The 24,997-nt window shown below is 55.1% G+C and overlaps 1 protein-coding gene across 8 annotated transcripts in view; it reads right to left on the reverse strand.

The window, feature by feature from the left end:
• Nucleotides 1–1,780: 1,780 nt before the first annotated feature.
• Nucleotides 1,781–24,997, reverse strand: part of NDRG4 (NDRG family member 4) — a 90,868-nt gene continuing 67,651 nt past the window's right edge. For 7 of the 8 annotated variants that reach the window (XM_073307342.2, XM_073307347.2, XM_073307339.2 and 4 more), the window contains 13 exons: nucleotides 23,671–23,791; nucleotides 22,966–23,028; nucleotides 21,407–21,467; nucleotides 20,188–20,274; nucleotides 18,879–18,935; nucleotides 17,858–17,961; nucleotides 13,508–13,564; nucleotides 13,365–13,416; nucleotides 12,300–12,347; nucleotides 11,232–11,267; nucleotides 10,643–10,694; nucleotides 8,700–8,738; nucleotides 1,781–6,358 (listed from right to left, as the gene is read on the reverse strand). In XM_073307342.2, coding sequence (XP_073163443.1) covers nucleotides 6,204–6,358; nucleotides 8,700–8,738; nucleotides 10,643–10,694; nucleotides 11,232–11,267; nucleotides 12,300–12,347; nucleotides 13,365–13,416; nucleotides 13,508–13,564; nucleotides 17,858–17,961; nucleotides 18,879–18,935; nucleotides 20,188–20,274; nucleotides 21,407–21,467; nucleotides 22,966–23,028; nucleotides 23,671–23,791 — 932 coding nt within the window. In that variant the 3' untranslated portion in view covers nucleotides 1,781–6,203. The remainder of the gene's footprint in view (nucleotides 6,359–8,699; nucleotides 8,739–10,642; nucleotides 10,695–11,231; nucleotides 11,268–12,299; nucleotides 12,348–13,364; nucleotides 13,417–13,507; nucleotides 13,565–17,857; nucleotides 17,962–18,878; nucleotides 18,936–20,187; nucleotides 20,275–21,406; nucleotides 21,468–22,965; nucleotides 23,029–23,670; nucleotides 23,792–24,997) is intronic. The other variant, XM_073307340.2, reaches the window with a different exon arrangement.

A 24,997-nucleotide genomic window follows, 5' to 3' on the forward strand; every position in this document is an offset into this window, starting at 1 on the left:
TCCCCCACCCCACCCCCCAATAAAGTGCAGCCCCAGGCCCTGGGGAGCAGGGTCATTCTGGCGGGACAACCCCTTCCAGTGCGGGGGTCTGTGGGGTCCGCGCGCAGCCCGTGGGCCCTTGGCGTGTAGGGCTCCCCTGGGAGGCGCCCTGAAAACAAAGGGCGCACAGTGCTTTGGGGAATGCAGCTGGGGGCGGGGGGGTTTTCAAAAGGGACCAGTGATTGGGGGGAGGGGGGACAAGAGGTGCCTCAAAGGAGCCTGTTTCCAGAGGGCAGGTGGCTCAGCAGGGCCTGACTTGGGTGGCAAGTTGAACACCCAGAAATCAAGGCAGTCCAGCCCCTGGTCCCATTGGAAACACTTGGCCTCAGTGTTCTGGTTTCAGAAGTTTCCAGCTGAATTAAAATTCAAACCCTTTGCTGCTGCTTTTTGCAGTAAGAAGGTGCCATTCCCACTGGTGAAGTGAGCTAAATCAGTTCTCAGAGGGGGTGGTTATGAGAGCAGCCCCATGGCCTTCCTGGGGTGGTGGCCCCACACTGTAGTCACTTCAACACTGACACTGTAAACCTTGTGCCCAAGTCATTGGTTTTCCCTTTTAGGAAGCGTTGTCAGACACACTGATTTGTAGCTCAGCTGGCTTAGCTTCAAACGTTTAGCCAAAGGAAGCGGGTTGGGATGTTGGTGTCATTAATGGCTTTAAAGGGAGCCTCTGAGAATGCCTACAAGGTCGGGCCTGCAGGTGAAATAGGCAGGGGAATGCCTAGTTTGTGAATCCTACCAGAGCAATTCAGCAGTGGCAGGAGTTAGGTGGCTTTGCGCATGCCCACTGGCAGAAATGTAGGCACCTGCAGGGTTAGATAGGAGCTGAGCAGGGGTTTTGAGGAAGCCTGTGGAGGAGAGAACTGCAAAATCCCAGTGTGGCACCCTAACCACTGGCCCATCCTTCCTCTACCGGCCGACATTCCTTGGGAGGTGTCAGGTGGAGGACCTACTACAGAAGGCTGAAAGTCAGACACGAACTCAGTCTTCTAGTGACAGTAGGAGGAAGTAGCTCCTGGGCCATCCATAAGGAATATACATACCTAAGAACTGTCCTACCAGTCTCTGCCCTAGCCTTTCAATCTGACGCGGGAGCTGGAAGATCCACAAACCCCATCACAAAAGGGTACAGTACAATAAGGCTACTGAGATCAAGGTTCCCAATCCCATTCAATCCCTTACAACACGCGCCCCAAACTCCCGCTTTTATAGCGTACATGTTGCTAAAAGACAAGCCTTATTCTGATCAAGCCCTTTTAGAGGGAAGTTGATGATTAGACCACTCCCCAAAGCGCTCTGAAGGGATCCCCCTAGGGCAGACAGAAGAGAACAAGGTTCGCTGTTTGCTCTGAAGGGCTCCTAGCCAAACTCATTGCCAGTTTGGTTGGGGAGATACACAGGGAACAGGATGCGTTTTCCCTCCTTTCGCTTCCCAACCCAACATGCCTGTGAAGGGCCGGATTCTGCTGCTGAGAATTCAGCGCCATTGATTTCCATGGAACCAGGATTAAGCCATATGTTAGAGAAATGCCACAAGCTCTTTCTTTCTTTGTCTCTTGGGCCTCTTGAATCCAGTCTGACCAGTCTAGAGACTTCACCAGAGTGGTTTACCTGCCCTCCAGTAATCACCCCCCCCCACCGCATTTTGGTCCCTGGGGGAAGGTTAGTACCCCCCCCCCACACACACACACACACAAAGATATACATAATATTGATAGATACAGAAGCAGGAGAGTCTGCTAGGTTCTTCTTAATGTCTTTATTAATTTTCGACACAATTTTCTACATCAACCATTTTTTGTTCCATTTTACATTTTCGTAGTCGTCTGTAAATACCATGGCATCGATGCAACTTTCTGAGCATCGACCATCTGAATGCACACAACTATGAGGATTCACCTCATACAGAAGTCTGAAATCCATTAAATTCCACCTTAACCAGGAAAAAAGAAAAAACTCAAAAACAAACCCAGAACAAAATTACAGCCAGAACACCTTAAATGTTAAAACCACACATTTGTTACCAGTTGCTACAAGAACGAAAGAAATAGGGGGGAAAATCCAATATATATATTATGTATAGGTATTTATATATATATTATCTGAAAGGACACACTAAAAAAACCAAGAAAAATTGCAGCAGTATCTACAGTAAAAAGAATTCCTACTAGCTTTCAAACATTCACATTTAATGTTCAGAAGGAAGCACACGGAAAAACAGAGTCTGGGACAAACTAATACACAACAGAGAGTTTCTAGAATGCTTGTGGTAATGTCATACCATTTAAAGGCAGTATGCTTGTGTGTGGCGTGTGTGTTCTGTATTTATCCGTATGGTAAGCAGAGGTGAGAGACGCACACTCTCCTCGACAGCATAGAGACAGTGTGTCTGGAACACCACGGGATGTTTAATGCTGTCTCTCTTTATATCTCTAATAGAATTTCTTCTTGTTGCTAGTATGATCAGCTTTGGATTTGTTCCCTCCAGCACCTAGAGTGGCAAGCCAGGCAGCTGAGGAGCCCTGTAGGGACTGTGTGGTCACAAAGGACCAGAATGGAAGTTGGGTGGATCAAAGGGACTGGAGACCCAGCATCTGAGATGGTGAATGCTCAGTAGCTTAGTAACTGGCTCTGCAGTGAGCTGGCATTCACCAGCTGAAATGGCACAGAATGCCACTGGTTGTGTTCCTCATGGTCTTCGGTAGTCCCTTTGACTTCATCTTATGGTCCATTTCCCCCCTCCCTGGCCCAAGGGCAATACAACAGGAAGGGGAGGGTTCTCATCCTAACAGAGAAAATATGGCACTCCCATGTGGCCGTGGCTCATGCTTGGGCCCACTGGTTTGTGGCCTCCCTTGGCGACTCACTTTTGCCTGGGACATGGTGGAAGGAGATGGTGGCTAATCCCGGGAATGTGTAAGGTCAGCTCTTGTTTCTCTCCCTGCCCCCCAGGACTGGTGAAAAAGGAACAGTTCTATAACCATGCAGAGGAATTGCAAATGCTGGCTGTCTCCAGCTTATGCTGTGATGGGGTTTTGGGGGCAGAGCCCCAGAGCCAGGTGACCCTGAGGGGCTAACATGAAGTTTAGGAAGCCCTTTCATACAAAGTACATGATAACATAGCTCCCCTTACCCCAGATGCCCTCCCAAGCACTCCTCACCCTCTGCATACAAGGCGCTGACAACCAAGGGAATCCCATTGACAGGTGAGACTAGGGAAATTTCCACTCCCAACGCACCAACTAGTAAACCCTGGAACAAACTGGCTAACAAGCCATTTACCAGATGGAATCAGAAATGCTCAGCTGCATGTCATGGGTCCTGTACTGCTAACAGCTCACAGAGATTCTCCTTTAGCTCAAGTGGGTAGGGCTGGGCTTTTGGAACAAGAGGATCTGTGTTCAGTTCCCCGCTGTCACCAGGACATTCTGAGCAGCCATGCAGCACAGAGACATGGATTTGTTACAATACAAATTCTCATCCTGTGCCCGAAACACCAGACCCAAACCACACTCAGCCCCAGATCCTCAGGACGGATCACAGACACGTAGGAACTTCACCAACTCAAAATGGATCGAGCCACAACACTGAGGAAGAACCAAGCCCTAGACAGACACTCAGCACGGTACGCCAAGCGACAAATGTGTCTGAGACAATGAGAATGGGGCGTGGGGGGAGAGGTGTTGGCTCTGGGGGTTTCCAATGGGATTCCCACCAGAATCTGGGGAGCAAAACTCTTGACTGGCACAGACTAAAATATCCCTGTGAAAGGTGGTACCCACTTGCCCTGATTCCACTGCGCCAACCACAGAAACACTGGCACAAAGCCAAGAAACAAGGCCTCACACCTGCCTAGCAGTGGGCATAGGATGCAAAGTTCAAAGCCCAATTCACATAGACTAACAGTAAACAGAATAGACTGGGACAAATTACAGACTTAATTCAGCTAGTACTGGACACACAGTCAGAGGGAGAGAGACATTTCTGGAGTCCATGCCGCCTGCTTGTGGTACGCACACAACACCCAATGAAGTCACGTCCCAATCACGCAAAGATGCATCACCCATTCGCTAGAACTTAGCCCAGTTGTGGTAGGTGCTGTACAAACAACCGAAGATACTTTTGTCCAGTGCTCAATTTGTGATGAAAGAGGTACCAGTGCTCAAGCAATGTTTTTACTTTCATATCGGAGGCGGCAAGCCCAGAAGTGCCGGGGCTCTGAACTGCCAAGCCTGGAGGTGCTGGGGATCAGCCCTGGCGAGCTCTGGCACAAATTAAGCACTGCTTTTGTCCCTTGGGCAGGCTATCCCCAGCACATGGCCTGTAAATACTACAGTTGTCCACCAACAGAGCACAAAACAGCAACAGAACAATAGCAGCTGCCCCGTGGGCCTTTGGACGCTCCTTATAAGTTCCTGGAGTGTTTGCTTCTAACAGCCTTTCTGGAGAGCAGAAACAGGCCTCACATTAAGGGAGGGAGAAAGACACCTGCACAGCCAGCAGCCCTGTCACGGACATTGCCACCACCTGCCGCTGCATAAATTTCCTCCATCCTCTAGCCCCAACATCCTGCCCCTGGCAGCACTGCCATGAGCCAGGACGGAGCTTTTCCCTTGTGACTCTTGGATCGGTGTGGAAGGGAGGGGGAGGTGCAGAGACCGCGGAGGAGTTTAGTCTGGTTTTGGTTACTGTCGTTGATTGTCCTTCTTGCAAAAAATAATTGCGTGTGTGCACGAATCACGAACACACACGCACAGGAACCCCAGGGCTCCTTACTGCCATGGAGCACCTGGGAGCTTAGTTTATAGCACTGGCTCATGCGCGACTATTGTTTCTAAATGCGTCTGGGGCAAATTTAAGATCCTGTGACTTGCGCGCTTTATTGGAACCAGAAAGGGCAGAGATCACTAGGTCTCATTTAGTGTAGGTATTTCTTGGGGCATGGTTATTTTTATTATATGGTTTTACAGCTCTCACCCCTGTGGCATTTGGGTGATGTTGTCTTGTAGGGGAGGGGCTAATGCCCAGTCCTCATGACACGTCACTTCCTGCCTTAAAACAATTCTACTTCCTGTTTTGGACGGACAGGCCAGAGGGCTAGGAAGGAAGGTCCCAGGGAGCCATTCTGCAGAGAAGCTACCTTTCGGATTGCTCTTTCCATGGCTAGGCAAATGCTTAGAGTTCAGCGTGACCGGGATTAAATCCCAGTGGGCAGCAACGTTTTAAAACCAGGATTTCTCAAGCCCTTTTTTGTTTCTTCCTCCCCATCTCCCATATTATCCCAAGGATGCATGGACCCGACCCTGGGTACGGCTACCCAGTGACACTCAACACCATAGAGTGTTTAACCCGTGTAAATGCTGTGTGGGTCTTTGTCCCCCCTCTAGTGGCCGAACCATTTATAGCAGGGTAGGAGTGTACTGTGGCTAACTGGGGTGGTCTTTTTAGCTCAAGTGGTAGGGACTCATGCTTTTAGCTCTTGGGGTCCTAGGTTCAATTCCCCCAGGGGCAGGTCAATCGGAGAAAAAAGGACGGTGGCGATCACTGGAAGGGGGGGGGCCCATGCGACATTTAACTCTTAGCAGTTTATTTAAACAAACAAACAAACCCAGATGGTTATGAACACCCCACCTCACGTGAAAGAATTGTGGTGAACCCTTCGGTGACTATGGACATTACGTGCTTGCTTGAGTTTTCCCGCCGTTGGCCAATTCGCTGACACTTCCCACGGGTGACCTGAGGAAACCAAGCCTTTGGCTAACAAGCTACCGAAGTGGCTGGGCGGAGCCAACACCCATTGCCTCTGCCAAGGGCTTGTCTCAGGAGCCTCTCCGAACCAACTGCACGGCAGAAACCTGCGGACCTGACCAGTGGAGAGACTTGTTACGGCTCTACTGACAACAAGATAACGTCACTAATTCAAAGCTGCAGCTATAGCTAGAGGTGGATTGAACCGTCGGTCTTACAATGGTGTTTCCTCACTCCCCTTTTTTATGTAATATTAAAAGGAAAAAAAACCCCAACGAGAAAGAAAACGAAACCCCAACACGGTAACGGTTGGAAGCCGCACAGGATGGCCGTTTGGATGGTGACTCGATGCAGAACGATGCTAAATGTCTCCAGCGGAGGAGGAAGAGGAGGAGGAGACGGTGGAGGGACCAGAAACCTCAGCACGAAACCTCCATGGTGTGGTTGATCTGCCCCATGGCCTCGCTGCTTTCCGAGTGGGTGCAGGCCCGAGGGCGGCTGCCGTCCACCGAGCTGGCGCTGGTGAGGGAGGCAGTGCGGGAGCGGGCCAGGCGGGTCATGCTGGCTGAGGGCACTGGGAGGAGGGAGAAAAAGATGGGGTTAGGGATTGCACCCGGGGCCTGCAAGGAGGACTCAGGCAGACACGACACACAAGCAAAGCCAACATTGGTGAAGTAACGGGCTCTCCAGCCCATTGAGTGAAGCGCCATTCTCCCAGCCTCTGCATACTGAGATGCCAGCTTCCAACTGCTCAAGCTTGAAGCATGCGGTGTTACAAGAGATGAGCTGCTACCGGCCTAGGATGGAGGGCAGCAGGGGTCCATTAATCCATCTGTCACTGGGATGGAGTGGGAGGTGGGGAGACTCCTGCTGCTAAGCCCAGATACCTTTGGAGCGGTGCACTCTAGACTGTGTGGGAACAGACTATTGGAAGGGCTGCTCCCCAGCCTCCAGCAAGTCCCGGTGGGAGTTTGCAGGCGGAGGTTTTAACGTGTGATATTTTGCCCCTTCGGGCGGTCAGGTGTTCTAAAGACTTTGAGGATCTGGGCCTTAACACCCAACTGGTATGCTAGCTGGTCTGTGCACACAGAGCATCTGATATGGCCATGAAAATCCCCACGCACAAGAATGCTGGCATGCCATCGTGCACTCACGATGATCTGTGAAACATACCCCTCCTAGTGCAATGCACAAGGGGTGGTGACGTGTCTTGTGCCTTAAATACATGGGCTAAAGCAATGGGGTCTCAGCCTCCTGCACTGTTCCACACAGCTTTTCAATCACTGTGCGGGGCAATATTATCCCCATTGTGGATAATAGGGCGTATTATCCACAATGGGGACCCTGGGGGTTCTGCCTGACACTGGGGGAGGGGAACACTGCCTTGGAGCTGCTCCCTACGGAGAGGGTAGAATAGGGGAGACTGTTCTGTGCTAAATGGACATGGGAAATGGGATCCTTCCCGTCCCCATCCTGTGAGACTGGGACACACCACTGCTACTAGAACTCCCCCCAGAGCAGAGGTCAGGAAGGAGACACCCCCCAGCAGCAATGAACTAGTCCAGCTACATTTTGTGAATGCGGCTTATTCCCAAGGGATGTGGCAGTAAGAGCCAAAGTGGGATGGAAGCCACATTCACCCACTTGTGCTGTTCGTCTACACCTGGGGGCCACGAAAGTAGGCTGGTCTCTCTTGGGCTCTCATGCACTAGCCCACTGCTGGATTTCAGAGTCACAACCCCACGGGGGAAGCTGTAAGCCCACCGCTCCCCCAACATCTGACCGGCACTCTTATGCCGTGATGCTGCCCTGGGATTCCCATCTGCATCAGGTTTGAAAAGACCCTACATGTGCGGCCAAGAAGAGCAGCTAATTATTCTCATGGTGGTGTTTCCGCAGTCCCCAGCGCACCATCCGGTGGGCTCTGAATGCACTTTGCCAGGACAGGACATCCCTAAATCTTCCCTGAAATAGGAGGCAGGACCCCCTGCAGCAGCTGAGCCGGCGTCCTGGGCCCCAGAGGAGCCAGGAGGCAAAAGACCCAATTCAGTGCAGCAGAGCCGGGGGAGGAGATCATCCGAGAACTAGTTATGGTTCGGTGATTCGCTGCTCCAGTCCCGGCCTTTAGAGCAGCCAAGGGGTCTCCTCCCTGGTTTGGGGTCCCAGGTGAAGCAGCCTTCTCCTGCCTCCCTGGGAGGGGATGGAGAAGTGGCACAGGAATGGTCCCAGGCCACAGGAATCGTCCCCTCCCCTCCCCACTAACACCTCTCCAGCCTTTCCAAGCAGCTCAGGGCGGGTGTCGGGTAGGCAAGCAAGGGGCTCTCGAAAGTGAGGGGCAGCAGCCCTGGCACCCCTAGAGCCAGGCTGCTTCTCCAACCTAGGTGGGGGCCGCAGAGCAGCTGGTACCCAGCAGGGGAAACATGTAGCAGCCCTGAGCTGTCCCAGCCACACTCCCATCCTCACCACCAACACGCACAATCCACAGCTGGCCGCTAGCCCCGGCGAACAGAGCACCCAGCGGCACAAGGTGCCACCGCAGCACCAGCCACTCACTGGCGGCCAACAGCAGGAGTGGAGGATGCCGATGCCCAGCTGCGGGTAGAGATCCCAAGGGGTCGGATTCCAAGCAGGGAGGGTGCTCCCCACCCTGCCTGCCCCAAGCAGCTATTCCCCCGCCTCTCCTGCACCCGAAGCCTAGTCCCGTCCCCATCCCTGACTTGGCCTCTTTCACAGCTTGCCGGAGACTTTTTCACTCTGGGAAGCCTCTTTCTGCCACCGCTCCTCTCCTGGAGAGGGCGGGGCTGGGGGTGGGCACTGGAACTCAGCCCCCCCCCCCGCAGCAATGCATATGGAGTTGGGGGACGGGGGTGCATGCAGCGGATGGGGAGGAGGGTGAGCAGCAGTGACGGGGGTACCTGCTCCTCCACTCAGCCTCCGATCCTTCAAGTATGCAACTAAGGGAGAGACAGAGAGCAAGGGGGGTGGGAGGGGGCGGGGAGACAAGAGACGTTGGGAGAGAAAGAGAGCGTCAGCATTCGATCTGCCCCAAAAACCAAACAACTGGGATGGCAACCACAAAACGGAGAGAGTGGGAGGGAGAGAGACAGATGGCAGGAAGGATTACACCCCCCCCATCTATACGCCCCCCCCACACCCCCCATCTACACACACACACACACCCGTCTACACACACACCCCGTCTACACGCCCCCCCATCTATACGCCCCCACACCCCCCCATCTACACACACACACACACACCCCTGTCTACACACACACCCCGTCTACACACACAGACCCTGTCTCTACGCACCCACCCACCCAGAGTCTACACAGACACACACACACCCCTGTCTACACACACACCCCCATCTATACGCCCCCCCACACCCCCCATCTACACACACACCCCGTCTACACACACAGACCCTGTCTCTACGCACCCACCCACCCAGAGTCTACACAAACACACACCCTGTCTCTATCCTCACACACACACAGAGTCTCCACACACCCCATCTACACACCCACACCTCCGTCTCCACCCCCCCACACCCCATCTCTACCCCCCCAGTCTACACAGACACACACACACTCTGTCTATACCTCCCCACAAACACACCTATCCCCCGTCTATACACTCCCACAATTACACCCCCTATCTATACTCACACACACTCACTCTCTCCTGGGGGCTAGCCCAGTGATCTGTACAAGGCAAGTCAAGTCGCAATGTGATCGGACAACGCTCGCCCCCCACCTCTCTGCCCGTCTCACAGAACCATCAACGGGACCGCACGGGTCTAATGAAGCGATGCTGGTTCCTGGCCACCCCCTGGAGACCCCAGAGCAGCCAAGGCCTGAGAGAGCAGAGGGGTCAGGGGAATCTCAGCTCAGTCCCATCCCCCTCCATTCCCCCACTGTGGAATCAGAGCTGGCTCGGACACCTCCCAGTGCCAGGCCGGGCCCTGCCCTTCCCCTGTGCACAGGCCCCTTCGTCCTGCTCGAAGGTGGCAGCAGTGTTGATGGCGAGGGGGGGGCTGGGCAGGCCCCCTCGCCGCATTCCCACACTGTGCGCACTGCTTTGCAAGGAAGTTCAGATGGCCTTTGCTGTGGGGCCTGATCCTGAAGTGCCCGCAGCTCCCACCAGCCAGTGGGTGCTCAGCACCCAGGGAGACCAGGCACCTTGGGCTGGGACTGGCTTTTTAAGGGCCAAGGGCTCTCCGCCTGCCTCCCTCCAAGGGGCAACCTGCCGCCTCTGTCCCTGCAGAGCTGAGCCACGCTAATTAATCTGCAAAGAGCAGGGACTGAGCATGGAGCCCAGAGAGCCCGTGGGGAGGCAGCCAGGTTGTCTCACTGATCTGTGGTTTTCACACGCACCTCCTGAGTGCCGAAAACCAACTCGGTTCTCCCCCTCCTGGGTTCCCTGGGCCCAGGGGCCTGGCAGGGGCTTCTGGCCCAGGGCACATGCTCACACCACGGGCAGTGACTACACAGGCAGGGCAGGGGGGACCGTGCTGTCAGCACAGTGCCATGGGGGCAGAGCGCTGGCATGCCGGGGGCTCCGGGCACTGCACCGTGCCAGGCTGAGTCGCAGAGATGGGTACCCCACCACGCCCCGGTGGGCATGTGCCCATCCACCCAACCTGTGCCCTTACACACACACAGTGCCGTGCGAAAGACAACTTCACGCACCGGCATGGATACACGCCTACCTACACACCTGCATGCACGAACATTTACACACACACACACACACACCCCCGCATGTGTAGGGCACATTCCCACCACCCTACACACACCTGTCCCCCCAGCCATATCCACACTCACACCCACACACACCTGGCACCTGCACTTACTGTAACCCATCCCTTGCAGGAAGTACTTAAAGGCTTCGGTCAGTTTTCCAGGCTGTTGGAGGGGAAGAGAGGAAAAACAAGGCTGAAAGGGCGGGAGGAGATGCTGGCTGCTGCTGGCTCGCTCAGCAGGGAGGGGCTGCTGGGACACAGACTGCTGCCCTCCCTCACCAAACCCAAGAGGCCAAGAGACCCCATCCCCGGCAGCCCCTTCCCAGGCTATGAGGAGACTGGGGGGGTGGATTTCCCCCTCTCCTGGGCAGCGGTGATGCCCCCGCCCCCGGGGCTGGCCTGACTGTAGCAAAGCAGCCAGGTGGACTCTGCACATGCCCCTCCCCCACTATTAGACAGGGCCAGGGGCCACCCCAAGCCCCCATGGGAGCGGAGCAGAGTGGGGGCCTCCGCAGGGCCTGGGCAGAGCAGCGGGGGCAGCTCACCGAGCCCCTGGGGCAGGGATCCCACCGCCCCCTCCAGCCACACGCAGACACACCTCTGCCTGCTGCTCCAGCACAGAGCCAGGGTGGCGTGGAGCTGAGGACCGGGATGGGGGAAGGGAAGAGAAAGAGCCAGGGTGGGGGGCTGGAGGACTCACCTGTGTGACTTGTGGGAGCCCCCCAGAGTCGGCCATCTGGAGGGGAAAAACAGGACTCTGTTAGTGGAGGGCCCTGGGGACAACTCTACCGGCGCCCTGGCTCAGAGCCCAGCCCACCTGCTGCATGGACATTTCGGTGGCTGCTGGGGCAGTCTGCAGGGACCCTCTTCCAACCTGCCAGCACCTCAGCCCAGCTGGCTGCGCAGGGGGAATCCAGCAAGGTGGACATGGGCGCTCAGGAGTGGTGGGGGTGCCCAAAGAGCCCTTTCCCTGCTGGAACGCCCCTGGTCACCTGCGGGCGGGGGACAGGCCACAGGGACACGGCGCGGGCCATTTATTGCAGGCCACTCCTGGGAGAGGCCAGCCCTGCCCATGGAGGGACAGCTAGCAATTCCTACTACCCGAGTCTAAGCTAGCAGAGCTGTTGGGGGAGGAGCGTGCAGGAGAGGTTTGGCATAACGGTGGGGGGTGGGAGGAGCGCGGAGCTGCAATGCAGGATCGAGGGGTGTTGGCAGAGATGGGGGGCGCCAGGGCTGGTGTAGCAGGGGGACTGCAGGGCGGGACTCAGGGGTTTGAACAGAGCTGGTGGGCGGCCAGGGCTGGTGTAGCGGGAGGACTCCAGGGCAGGATTAAGGGGCCCCCATTGGCAGAGCTGGGGGGGCAGGGCTGGTGTAGCGGGAGGACTCCAAGGCAGGATTAAGGGGCCCCCATTGGCAGAGCTGGGGGGGGGCAGGGCTGGTGTAGCGGGAGGACTCCAGGGCAGGATTAAGGGGCCCCCATTGGCAGAGCTGGGGGGGGCAGGGCTGGTGTAGCGGGAGGACTCCAAGGCAGGATTAAGGGGCCCCCATTGGCAGAGCTGGGGGGGCAGGGCTGGTGTAGCGGGAGGACTCCAGGGCAGGATTAAGGGGCCCCCATTGGCAGAGCCGGGGGAGGGGGGATTCGGGAAAGGAATAGCGGGGGGGCCAAGAGGCATGGGCAGAACTCTGAGGGAGAAGTCTGCACCACTCTCAGCCCTGACTGGCTGCCAGCCCCCCACGCAGTGGGAGGTGGCTGGCGGATCCAGCTTACCTTCAAGAATGTGGTGGTGACTGGATCCAGCTTGGAGTTACACTCCACCTGTCAAGGAGAAGAGAGAGGTTTAGGATGGTCAGAGAGCAGCGTGCCGGGGATGCCTGCCACACCTCCACGGCATGCGTTTTTAACCACTGGAACAATTTACTAGGGGTCGTGGTGGAGTCTCCAGCACTGGCAACTTTAAATCAAGATTGGCTGGTTTTCTAAAGGATCTGCTCTGGGAATTACGTTGGGGAAGGTCTCTGGCCTTGGGATCTATGAATTGAAGGGTGCCCCACCCTCTGACTCTGTCCCAGACAGGCCTCCCTCTCCATGTGCCCAGAGCTAATTCTCCTTTATGGGTCAAGAAAGCAAGACACAGAGAACCAGAAAGTAGCTGAGGGATTCCTCATTTGGCCCCGTGGTTGCAGCATGCACTATCCGCTCCATGCCAGGTGGGGCTCAGCTCGGGGTGAATCTGGGATGCAGGCAGAGGCTGGAACTTGGAGAGAAAAAGTGCCCTGCAGGGTGGGGCAGTGGCCTCCCAGTGTCCGTAGGGAAGGATTGACTTACTGTGTCTGCCCGGAATGGGGAGAGAGCAGGGGGTAGAGAAGGGAAAGTGGCAGGGATGGGGGCATGCAGAGGTGCTGGGGGAGAAACCCGGTGGAAAACGGGAATTTGTTCTGCAAAAACCCGGGAGAGCAGGGAGAAGAGAAAGAGAGACATGCTGAGAGAGAGGGAGAAGAAAGGGACATACAGCAAAGGAAAAAGAAAATCAAAATGTCAACAAATTTTGTTTTTCAACCCGCTCGAGAAGAAACCGACTCTCAGGGAGTGAGGACAGGAGAAACCGCTCAATGGAGAAAAGAGAGTGGGGGTGCAGCAGCGAGAGAGAATCTGGATTCCTGCCTTACTCTGGGGAGCCGGTTTAAATCCCCCTAGCATGAAGGCTGGTGTATTGGAACAGCCTGAAAGTGGCACAGGATGCCGAGGGTCTGGGCAGGACATGACAGTGCCCTAGGAATGCCTGCTCCTGCTAGGGGGAGAAGTAGGCAGCATGGGGTTTAACCCTTTACTCACCACCCCATCTTCAGCAGGAGCGTTGTCCCCCACCACCAGCATGACTGGGCAGCTGGAAACACCAAGAGGAGGAGAGTGGTCAGGGGCTTGGTCTTTAACACCCGGTTGCAATTCAGCCCCACTGGGACCAGTGTGTGACTTACCGAAGTGTTTTGGCATTGGGGACAGTCCCAGGCCGGTTAATGTCCAGGTCTCTGCGGCTGAGGGGGAGAGAGTGGGGCCAGAGGTTAGTGCCCCAGAGCAAAATGGCAGACCTTCCAGAATACCCATAGGCAAAGCACGCCAGCAGCTTCTCCGGCCTGAAAGCTTCTCTTCATCCAGACAGGGGAGAGTCATGGATGGAGGTGCAAGAGGGCAGCAGAACCCAGCCCAACCCATGGAAATGTGGAGTGATGGTCTCCGAACTCCAGCACATATCACAACGGCAAAGTCTTGGCACGAGCACTAAGTTCCCCGAACCCAGTGTCAGAGGGGTTAATGAGACACTTGGCCGTCTTCCTCTTACCCTTGCAACCATGCGTACCCCACGTGGCCCCAGGCCTGCAGGAGGGCCAACCCACTTGCCTGACTCCCGCTACCCAGAATGGGCCTGACCGGTTTGGCCCACCCCCCTGCCCAAAGCAGGGCTGGATCGCACACCCCACCATTCCTCAGCCCAGAGCACAGAATCACAGAAGTGTGGGCCTGGAAGGGACCTCAGCAGGGCATCTAGTCCAGTCCCCTGCACTCAAGGCAGGACGACATAATAACTAGACCATCCCTGACAGGTGTTTGTCTAACCTGTTCTTAAAAACTCCAGTGATGGAGATTCCACAACCTCCCTAGGCAATTTATTCCGGTGCTTAACCACTCTGACAGTTAGGAAGTTTTTCCTAATGTCCAACCTAAACTTCCCTTGCTGCAATTTAAGCCCATTGCTTCCTGTCCTATCCTCAGAGGTTAACAAGAATTTTTTTTTCCCTCCTCCTTGTAACAGCCTTTTATGTACTTGAAAACTGTTATGTCCCCTCTCAGTCTTCTCTTCTCCAGACTAAACAAACCCAATTCTTTCAACCTTCCCTCATAGGTCATGTTTTCTAGACCTTTCATCATTTTTGTTGTTCTTCTCTGGACTTTCTCCAATTTGTCCACATCCTTCCTGAAATGTGGCGCCCAGAACTGGACACAATACTCTAGTTGAGGCCTAATCAGAGCGGAGTAGAGCGGAAGAATTACTCCTCGTGTCTTGCTTACAACACTCCTGCTAATACATCCCAGAATGATGTTCCCTTTTTTTGCAACAGTGTTACACTGTTGACTCATATTTAGCTTGTGATCCACTATGACCCCCAGATCCCTTTTCACAATATTCCTTCCTAGGCAGTCATCTCCCATTTTGAATGTGTGCAACCAATTGTTCCTTCCTAAGTGGAGGACTTTGCACTTGTCCTTATTGAATTTCATCCTGTTTACTTCAGACCATTTCTCCAGCTTCTCCAGATCGTTCTGAATTTTAATCCTATCCTCCAAAGCACTTGCAACCTCCCATCTTGGTATCGGCCCCAAACTTTTTAAGTGTTCTCTCAATGCCATTATCTAAATCATTAACAGAACCAGAACCAGAACTGATCCCTGTGGGACCCCACTTGTTATGCCCTTCCAACTTGACTGTGAACCACTGATAACTACTCTCTGGGAAGGGTTTTCCAAACAGTTCTGCATCCACCTTATAGTAGCGCATCTGGGTTATATTTCCCTAGTTTGTTTATGAGAAGGTCATGCAAGACAGTATCAAACGCCTTACTAAAGTCAAGATATACCACATTTACCGCTTCCCCCCCCACATCCACAAGGCTTGTTACCCTGTCAAAACAGCATTTATGTTGGTTTGACATGATTTGTTCTTGAGAAATCCATGCTGACTGTAACTTATCACCTTCTAGATGTTTGCAGATTGATTGCTTGATTATTTGTCCCATTATCTTTCCAGGTACAGAAGTTAAGCTGACTGGTCTGTAATTCCTCAGGTTGTCCTTATTCCCCCTTTTTATAGGTGGGCACTATATTTGCCCTTTTCCAGTCTGCTGGAATCTCTCCCGTCTTCCATGAGTTTTTGGAGATAATCGCTGATGGCTCAGTTATCGCCTCAGTCAGCTTCTGGAGTATTCTGGGATGCATTTCATCAGGCCCTGGTGACTTGAAGACATCTAACTTGTCTAAGTAACTTTTAACTTGTTCTTTGCCTATTTTAGCCTCAGATTCTACTTCACTTTCACTGGCACTAACTATGTTAGACGTCCAATCGCTACTACCCTTTTTGGTGAAAACAAACAAAAAAGGCATTTAGCACTTTCACTATTTCCACATTTTCTGTTATTGTTCCTCTCCCCTCCTCATTGAGTAATGGGCCTGCCCTGTCCTTGGTCTTCCTCTTGCTTCTAACGTATTTGTAGAATGTTTTCTTGTTACCTTTTAGGTCTCCACCTAGCTTAATCTTGTTTTGTGCCTTGACCTTTCTAATTATGTCTCTACATGCTTGTTGTTGTTTGTTTGTATTCATCCTTCATAATTTGACATAGTTTCCATTTTTTGTAGGACTCTTTTTTGAGTTTCAGCTCACTGAAGGTCTGGTTAGGCCAGAGTGGTTTCTGACCAGAGTTCCCGTCTCTTCTATGCAGGGGGATAGTTTCCTCTTGTGCCCTTAATAATGTCTCCTTAAAAAACTGCCAATAACTGATTTTCCCTTTCGACTTGCTTCCCATGGCTCTTGCCATCTTACTCCCTGAGTTTGCTGAAGTCCGCTTCTTGAAATCCATTGTCTTTATTGTGCTGTTTTCCCTCCTACCATTCCTTAGAATCATGCACTCTACCATTTCACCATCATTTTCACCCAAGTTGCCTTCCACTTTCCCATTCTTAACTGGTTCCTCCCTACTTGTCAAAATCAAATCTAGATTAGCCTCTCCCCCGGTGGCTGTCTCCACCTTCTGAAATAAAAAATGGTCTCCAGTGCATTCCTAGAACATGTTGGATAATCTGTGCCCTGCTGGGTTATTTTCCCAACAGATGTCTCGGGAGTTGAAGTCCCCCAACACCACCAAGTTCTGGGCTTTGGACGATTTTGTTAGTTGTTTAAAAAAAGCCTCACCCATCTCTTCTTCCTGGTTAGATGGGCTCTCGTAGATTCCAGCCATAACCCATCACTCTTGTTTGCACCCTACCCCTATGTCCCACTGCCCAGAGAGGGGCCAGCCCACATGCCCCCACCGCCCCACTGCTCGCAGCATGGCCCGTGTGCCCCACTGGCCCCAGGCCAGAGAGGGGCCAGCCTACATGCCCCCACTACTCCCTAGCCCGAAGCAGGCCTGGTCCGCATCATGCCTCCCACCACCCCCTGCCTGGAGCATGGCTTACCTGGGTGTCGCAACTACCCGCCCTGCCCAGAGTGGGGCCAGCCAGCACACCTCACCAGTCCCCTGCCAGAGTGTGACCTATCCATGTGCCCCATTGCTCCCCTTCCCAGACTGGGGCTAGCCCATACCCCTGCCACCCCACCTGCCCAGAGCAGGGCTGGATCACATGCCCCACTACTCCCCTGCTGGGAGCACGGCCAATCTGTGTGCCCCACTGCCCAAAGCACACGAGTGCAGTGACAGCCTCCCCGCAGGACCTCAGGCACCACGTTCGCCATTTGTTCCCGTCAAAGCTGGATTTTCGGTGGTGCTTGACCCAGCTGTAATTTGATTCCCACCCCAACAGCCCCTAAGCAACGGGGGTGCCCAGCTCAGGACCTGCCTCTCACAGGCAAAGAGCCCCACTCCAGCCACGGTCCCGTGGGTGGTGGCCAAGCTAGAAAGGCCAGACATGCTGCGGGCTATTTCCCATGCCTCTGGCTGCCGTTCACCAAAGGCCTGTGTCTGTGAGGGTGCTGGGTGCGAATCCTGATCTGGAGCCTGACGGGGGGCAACACGACACGTACCACCCCAGCTCTCAGAGGGTGGCCTCCTGCACCTCGTCCCCAGGGGGCCCGGAAGCAGCAGGGCTCTATGGCTACCCGCATGGGGTCTCCTGCTCCTCGACCAATGAACTGCATCCGATGGTCTTGGGCTCTTGGTGGCACCAGGGGCATCCTCAGCTCCGCTGCTTGCCATCTCCAAAAGCTGCCACCCGGGCAGATGGAGCAGAGATCTCCCTCCCATTCCCACCGGTGCCGTGCCACCCTGCCCCACCCATGCCCCAGCTAACAATGGCCATTAGCTACGAGGCACAAGAGGGTCACCCCGTGAGGCACCCACCCTCTGCTGGGTCTGCATGTGAAAGGCCAACGGTGGCCGCACAGACCCCCCAGCCAGCTGGAAGAGATTCCACCGCACCACAGAGGATCTGCATCTGGCCAAAGGTGCCTGCTCCCTTGTGCTCTTCAGCCCATGACGCCAGAGATAACCCCTCCCGGGTGGTACAGTCTGCCCCAGGTGGAGACGTGTGCCATGCGGAGAGGTGAGGGGGGCAGTTACCTGTTGTACATGTTCCAGAACAGCTGCAAGTTGTATTGGTTCACCACACTCCCGATCTGCTGTCGATAGCTCTGCACCAGCTCCGTGTTGCTCACCAGCTCTTCCTGAGCAGCAGGGGCGAGAGAAACGAGAGATCAGCTGGCCCGTGGCAGGGAGGAAGGGCTCGGCTTGTGTTTTATGGAGGGACAGGCTAGCGGGGCATGGGGACTGATCTGAGTGCAACGGAGGAAAAAGACCCAGTTTCCCCCAGGATCACCCTGCAGGGGCTGTCTTAGCCACTCAGCCCGCAGAGCATTCACACCCTGCAGGGCTGTATTTGAGGGAGGGGAGTGCTCCTAACGAACTCCCGAGATTGGCCTCTGGCTGCCACCAGGAGAGGGACTGAAGCTGCAGACCTGGGATCTGGAGTCTGAACATCGCACAGTACCTGGGTCCAGGACAGGGGTTCAGCCTGCTCTAAAGGTGACGCCACTTGAGACACTGGGAGTCAGATCTGGCTTCAGTTTTCCAAGAGTTGGGGCTGGCTCCCAGGGACTGGTTCTGACCCATCCCGCTAACTAGTTTGTGCTGAAGAGGCTGCAGTCTGGGAGAGGGGTGCTGGCCAGAGGAGCAGAGCATGCATCACTGTGGGCTGTGGGGCCCTCCAGCACTGCATCCTGGGGGAGACACCCCACGTTGTGCCCTACAAATCCAGTTGTCGATGGGCCCCTCCTATACATCCTGGGCACAGGCGGGCAAAGCACTCACAACTGCGCTCTCTTCGGGGGCCTGCATCTCAAGCCAGCTCTCCTTCCCCATGGCATAGCCCAGCTACAGACAGGACCAGAGAGGGAGGCATCTCTTGGCCTGTTCTTCCTCCATACAGCAGCATGGCCAGGAGACAGCAGAGCAGCCCCAGTTACTGATCCAGTCCAGCCGGTAGCTGGCTGACCCTCTGTCTGGATTGTACACTGGCCCTTTCTCCACCAGAGTCTGATCTGAGCAGGGCAGCTGTGAACGTGTCCAGTGCTCTCCCCCTTACCTGGCTGAACAGGTGAGATAACACGGTGTCAGGCAAAGAGCTGGTCAGGCCAGAGAGCTGCGGACAGAGAACGCTAGAAGTGTTACGCTGACTGGCGCCAGGCACCACGCACTCCCACCCCTGCACCTTCGCCAGGGGATCCCTCCTCGCGACGTTAACTGGAGACAGGCAGGCGTCACTGGAGCCAGAGCCCAGAACCTGTTGAGCCAGCGGGGAAGAGCAACAGCTGCTCTGGCTCGGACCAATCGGAGCAGAAAGAAAAGAAGAGGAGTCGGAGACCATCCCCTGTCTCTGGGGAGCCTGCTGTAGACCAGGGCTGGGTCAGGGAAGAGCCCGATGATGGTATCTGCTGTGAGGTGATCACCCATGCCTGGAGCTTCTGCACCCTGGACTACCCAGGTCCATGTACCCCGAGGGCTGATCTTCTTGGGGATACTGACTTCTTTAACCCCTAGGGCAGTGGTCCCCAAACTTTTTGGTCTATGTCCCCCCCTTACCTGGTCCATGCCCTCCCAGGAGCCATGGTCGGGGGCCACAGCCAGAAGCGGGGCCCTAGGCAGGGCTAGGGGCTATGGTTGGGAGTGGGGTCAGTGCTGCAGCTGGGGCATTGGCCAGGAGCAGGGCCGCAGTCAGGGCTGGGAGCCAGCGGCCGCATCCAGAAGCAGGCCTGCGATTGGGGCTGGGAGCCAGGGGCTGCAGCCAGAAGCAGGGCTGGGAGCTATGGCTGGGAGTGGGCCTGGGCCAGCTGGTGGCTGAGGCCAAGGCCGGACCTGCAGCTGGGGCTGGGGGCAGGGCCGGAGTGGAGCTGGGGCCAGAGCGGGACTGGGTGGCGCTCCCTCCCTGCCCCCAGTCAGGGCCGGCTGGGTTCTGCCGCACACTCCCCCCAGGGGGGCACTGCCCTAGGGGAAGCAGGCACAGTCCCTGCACACTACCGGGGCAGCTCCATGGGTGGATTTTCAGGCAGGATTTGGCCACAGGAGACTATTTTAAACTCAACAATCCACGTTATTCCTTCCCTGCTCCCTCCTCTCCTAAGCACAGAGGCCTCAGTCAAGGCCATGCCTGAGGAAGACACGGTGTGGTGAGACCAGGCAACATGGGCTGTGGTTAGCCTTCAAGCTGGGGAGCCAGACAGAACCACAGGGTCTGTCTGTGTCCAGCGGCCTCATTAACGAGTTCCCTTTATATTCATTACAGCCGAACCCCGGCTCTCCTGTGCCCCAGGAGACCCTGCCAGTGCCTACGCCCGCTCCAAGTGATTTCATCCCAGTGCATCCCAGCTGGAGCCTGAGAGGTGGACGCTGCTCACCTTGGTGGCTGCCCAGTCAATCCAGCCTTTGCCGTTGGGGTCGATGTTCATCAGGACGAGCCCTTCCACCAGATCTGGGAAGATCAGCTGCAGGCAAGCAGACACAGGGCTATTGCTCACGGCACTGGTGCGATAGGAGAGGCCTATGCTGGGGGGGCAGTTAGCAGATGTGTGGATTCACCATAGGTGGAGATCCTTTACTGACAGTGACGCACTTCTCCAGGGGCAAGGGATGGGTAGGAGACCACGTCCTCGGATGGACCCTCCCACCACCTTCCGACATGAAACAGGCCAACCAGTGCCAACGAGGTAAAGGCTTTGCACACCACTGCTCTGCACCTCTGCCCACGGAGAATCTACAACAAGGCTGCCAGGATCCCTCCCAGCCAGGCTTGGGAGCAGGGCATGGTCCAGAGATGGCTCTGGTGGATAACTGCCCCTACCGCCAGACAAGGGAAGGGCATCCACGTTCACCCTGGTGCACCTCCCTGCATTCTTTACACCAAGGAACTGCAGGGATAGAAGGAACTGCTCTGAAATGGCAGAGGCCCTTCCTGTCGGCCTGAACCCAGAGGGCTGTCACAGGCAGCTCCAGGACGCAGCCCCAGATGGTCCAAGCCTCTCGTCCATGTGACTCATAAGAGCCTACAGGATACGCCCAGGACTATGGCTCCCAAACATCAAACGTGAACAGCACCATCTCCTAGCTCTCTCAACGCTCAGCCAAAATCACCAGCCAGATGAAGAACAGCTGGCTAAAGCCAAGCTCTGGCTGGTCAGATGCGGGACGCACTTTGAAGCACTTGTCTCCTCTCTCAGATCCCCGACTTCTCAGAGAATCTGGTACCCCAAGGCTATGGGCTGACATTGTTGGGGGCTCCTCAATGCTATTGGATACCCAAATAGCCACAGTGGCAAAATACACCTGCTTTGATTGGCCAGGAAGTTGTATTCCAGCCTATCAGAAACAGCCATGGCCACAGTGATCCACACATTGATGACCTCCTTTCAGGCTTGATTACTGCAACTCCTTCCATCCAGGAATGAGCCCCACACCCTGAGAAAGCTCCCGCTGGTGCAAACGGAGCAGCCTGACTTGCTGCCTGAGAGATCAGCTCTCCCTCTGCCCCGTGACCTCTCTTGGAAGTGGGTCACACCTGCCCTGCTCTATGGGATCCTGGGTTACTCTGCAGAATGCTCCCAGCCAGGGCTCACTTACAGCAAACTTGGCCAGGACATAGGCTCCTGCTCCCACGCCGATTCCGATCACGTACTTGAACCTGAGAAACAGAGACAGAAGTGTCCCTGTGCAGCTCCCAATAGCCCTTGCTAGGCCAGTCTGGCTTTTTAAGGAGCCTCTAGGCAGGGCACAGGGAGCAGCAGAGAGAGAGGGAAACGGGGCCAAGGCAAGAGGAGGCGGTACCTGGGAGATCTTCCCACAGGGCCCTGGCTGGGTCTCCACATAAAATCATAGAATCTCAGGGTTGGGAAGGACCTCAGGAGGTCATCTAGTCCAACCCACTGCTCAAAGCAGGACCAATCCCCACTGTTTGCTCTAGATCCCTAAATGGCCCCCTCAAGGACTGAACTCACAACCCTGGGTTTAGCAGGCGAATGCTCAAACCACTGAGCTCTCCCTCCCCTGACATCCTGGGCTCCTTTCCTGGCTCTCAAGTCCTGGTCAAACAGAGTTCCTTGTAGCCTATAGGAATTGGGTAGTGTCCCTTTAAATAGGTCGGGAGCCCTCTAAGAGTGCTCACCATATTCTGTGGTTTAGAAGCCGCCAGAAACAGCTGTACACTACATTCCTCCTCTTCTGTGAGTAAACCTGCCCCCATCTTCCCTCTCTCACTTTAGGGGCAGCATCTGATAAATCAAGGCCAGAGTGGTAGGGAATATGAGCATCCTGTGGCTGTCACCAGACTGTCGTCCTGAGCCACGAAATCCAGCCTGGGGGCTGGCACCGCGCCTCGGGGCTAGAAGACTGCTACCCACGGAACCTGGCCAACTGCCATGCTAACCCCCTCACACACGTGGCCCTGACCTGCCGGTGAGACGGGAGTTCAGGTCCCTTGGCGTATTCCCTGATGAGTGGGGCCCTGAAGGAAGCCAGCTAGAGCCAGACATCAGGGTGGCTTTGGTGAGGACTGGAGACCTCCCAACTTTTTCACCACAGGGCATCGATCAGCTGCTTACTACTGACTTGGGCTGGATTCAGACCCCTGGGCCAGACGGGACAGGCCCTGGGGTGCATTTCTAGGCTCCTGAAACGGAGAAAGCAGCTTCCCTTATTCCGTGCCGCGAAGGTGACGGCACAAACCACGAGCAGGGGACAAAGGGCGAGAGTCTCTTGTGACCCTGGTCTAAGCAGTGACTCTGTGGCAAGCGGAGTCTGTTGCGCACCACGCGGCTCTCCCACGGCGTGGAGGGGATTGACCTGTCTCACTGGGGGTCACCGAGCCATGGCCGAAGAGCTAACTGTTTCCAGCGCCAGCCAAGTGGACAAGGCAGGAGAGCAGGGAACAAGCTGTGAGGCCTGGAACCCCGAGTTACCTGGTGTTCGTAGGTCAGTCTCGGCACTAACAGTGTGCATTGCAGGCATGGGTGCTTCGATCCCTGTTTTTCAGCCAGGCCCAACCCTGCATCGCTTGTGCATCCCAAACGCCACATCATGGTTTCTGCCTCCCTACGCCCGCTGCCTGCCCTTGGCATTTTTCTTGACATCCCACCCCTCCCTGCTGGCCCCATGGCACTAGGTCACAGGCCCCCAACACTTACCCGAAATGCTGCACCACGCTAGGGAGCATGGCAGCCAACTGGTCCATGGATGGAAACTGGTACCTGGGGGCAGGATGGACACACAGTGAGAAAAGGAGTGTTGGGGCAAGGCCCCAAAGTGCTCATACAGGGGGAGCCCAGGCCTTGGGGCCTGGAGAACCCAGGCCAGGGCTGGGAGAGGCTCTGGGCACCTACGCACACGCATTACCTCCAGGGAGAGACAGCTCTTCCCCTCCCACTCCCCACTACCTGGCCTCTCCTCCCAGAGCAGGGCACAGCCCTTCCCTTCCCCCCTCTAGGACAGACACAACCATCCCCTTCCTATTTCCCCCCACAGGGTGTGGGCCATGCCCAGGGACCCCATTGGTGCCCCTTCCAGCCGCCCTCCCTATTGCTACGCTAGGAGCCGTGCTGATGTGCTCGGGAGGAGGAAGTCCCCATGATCCTGACCCTTCTAGGGGTTGAGGAACCTGACTCCCCTTCAGAAACGGGATGCTCTGCGGGGCCCAGGATGAGGGAGGCCAAGTCCCAAGTTGCTCTGCAGCGCCTCCTAGCAGCTGGTACAGGCCGGGCGTTCCCGGCAGGAGAGCCCACCTTCTGAACCAGGGAAAGGAGCCAGGAAATCAGACAGAGACCCTGAACATGAAGAGCTGGGCTCCTCCATGAACAGTATCCCAGACAGGCTGGGAGGGCTTGGGCACCTACCCCTGTGGGAACTGCGACGCTCCGGCCTGCTGCCCTGGTGCATCCACGTGACACACCACAAAGTGCTTGGTGATCTCCTGCATGTCCTCGAAGTTGAAGAATGTGTTGAAGCACAGCTTGTCTGTACAAGGTCGGGGGAAGGAAGGAGGACAAAGGACAAAGGGGAAAAAAGACCAGAGGCAAAAGGTCAGCAACCATTTAATTAGGCATGGAATGATTAGATTTTTAGCAGTAAATGCTGGTAAACCGTCAATTTCACCATACACACACAAACCAATAAAAATATTTCCATCGATCCTGATAGAAATTTACAGACTGGCCAAGTAAGAAGAACGCTGCCTGAGAACAGGATATTTACACTTGGTATATTTTGACGTGTTACGGTAATTAATTGTCTGACTAGGGTGACCAGACTGCAAACGTGAAAAAATCGGGACAGGGGGTGGGAGTCTACATAAGGAAAAGACCCAAAAATCGGGACTGTCCCTATAAAATTGGGACATCTGGTCACCCTATGTCTGACCCCCCCTCCCCTCCCCATGGTCCAATCCCTCCGTAATTTCCTGCAACTGTGACAATGTAAATCATGAAAAATGTTTTTAAATGGTTAAGAATAAACATCGACAGGATCTATTGCAATGGTAAAAACATACAAATGGAATTCTGTCAAGCTGACATTTAATCAAGATGAAGGCTAAAGAAAACAAATGCATAGAGAGACAAACGTTGAGAGAGAAATCCTGGCCATCAGCTGCTGCTCTCAATATCTAGCCTGGCTCTGGGGTGCAGAGCAGATGTGGTACCCCAGGTATCTGACTCCTGGATGGGCCTGACTCGCCTTTCACACCTGCCCCTGACTCACGCTGCTGACATCAAGAGCGTTACTCCTGATTCACCCTGGGGTGAACGAGATCAGAAGCAGGCCTGTCCTCTTCTCAACATCTTGTGTTTCTTGGCCACAAACACCAATCCTTTCTGATGGGCTTTCCCTGCTACACTTTACTCACCCATCGCTAGGGGAGACAATGTGGTCTAGTGGTTAGCACACAGGTCTGAGAGTCAGAATTCCAGGTTTCTACTCAAGGCTCTGCCACTGACTTCTCGTGTGGACTTGGGCAAGTCAGAAAGGCCAACATCTTCAGGCACCTACATCCATACGGAGGCACCCACAGCAGTGGCCTGATTTTCAGAGCATCTGCAGAGCTGCGTGGCACTGAGAATCAAACCACTCTTCGTGGGGTCTGTCTAGTCGTTTGGGTGTCTAACTACAGGCAAGCACATTTCGAAACTGGGCCCGTGGCGTGGGATTTTCCAAAGCATCTAAGTG

Source organism: Lepidochelys kempii, chromosome 12, assembly GCF_965140285.1.
Source record: "Lepidochelys kempii isolate rLepKem1 chromosome 12, rLepKem1.hap1, whole genome shotgun sequence".
Taxonomy (NCBI): Eukaryota; Metazoa; Chordata; order Testudines; family Cheloniidae; genus Lepidochelys; species Lepidochelys kempii.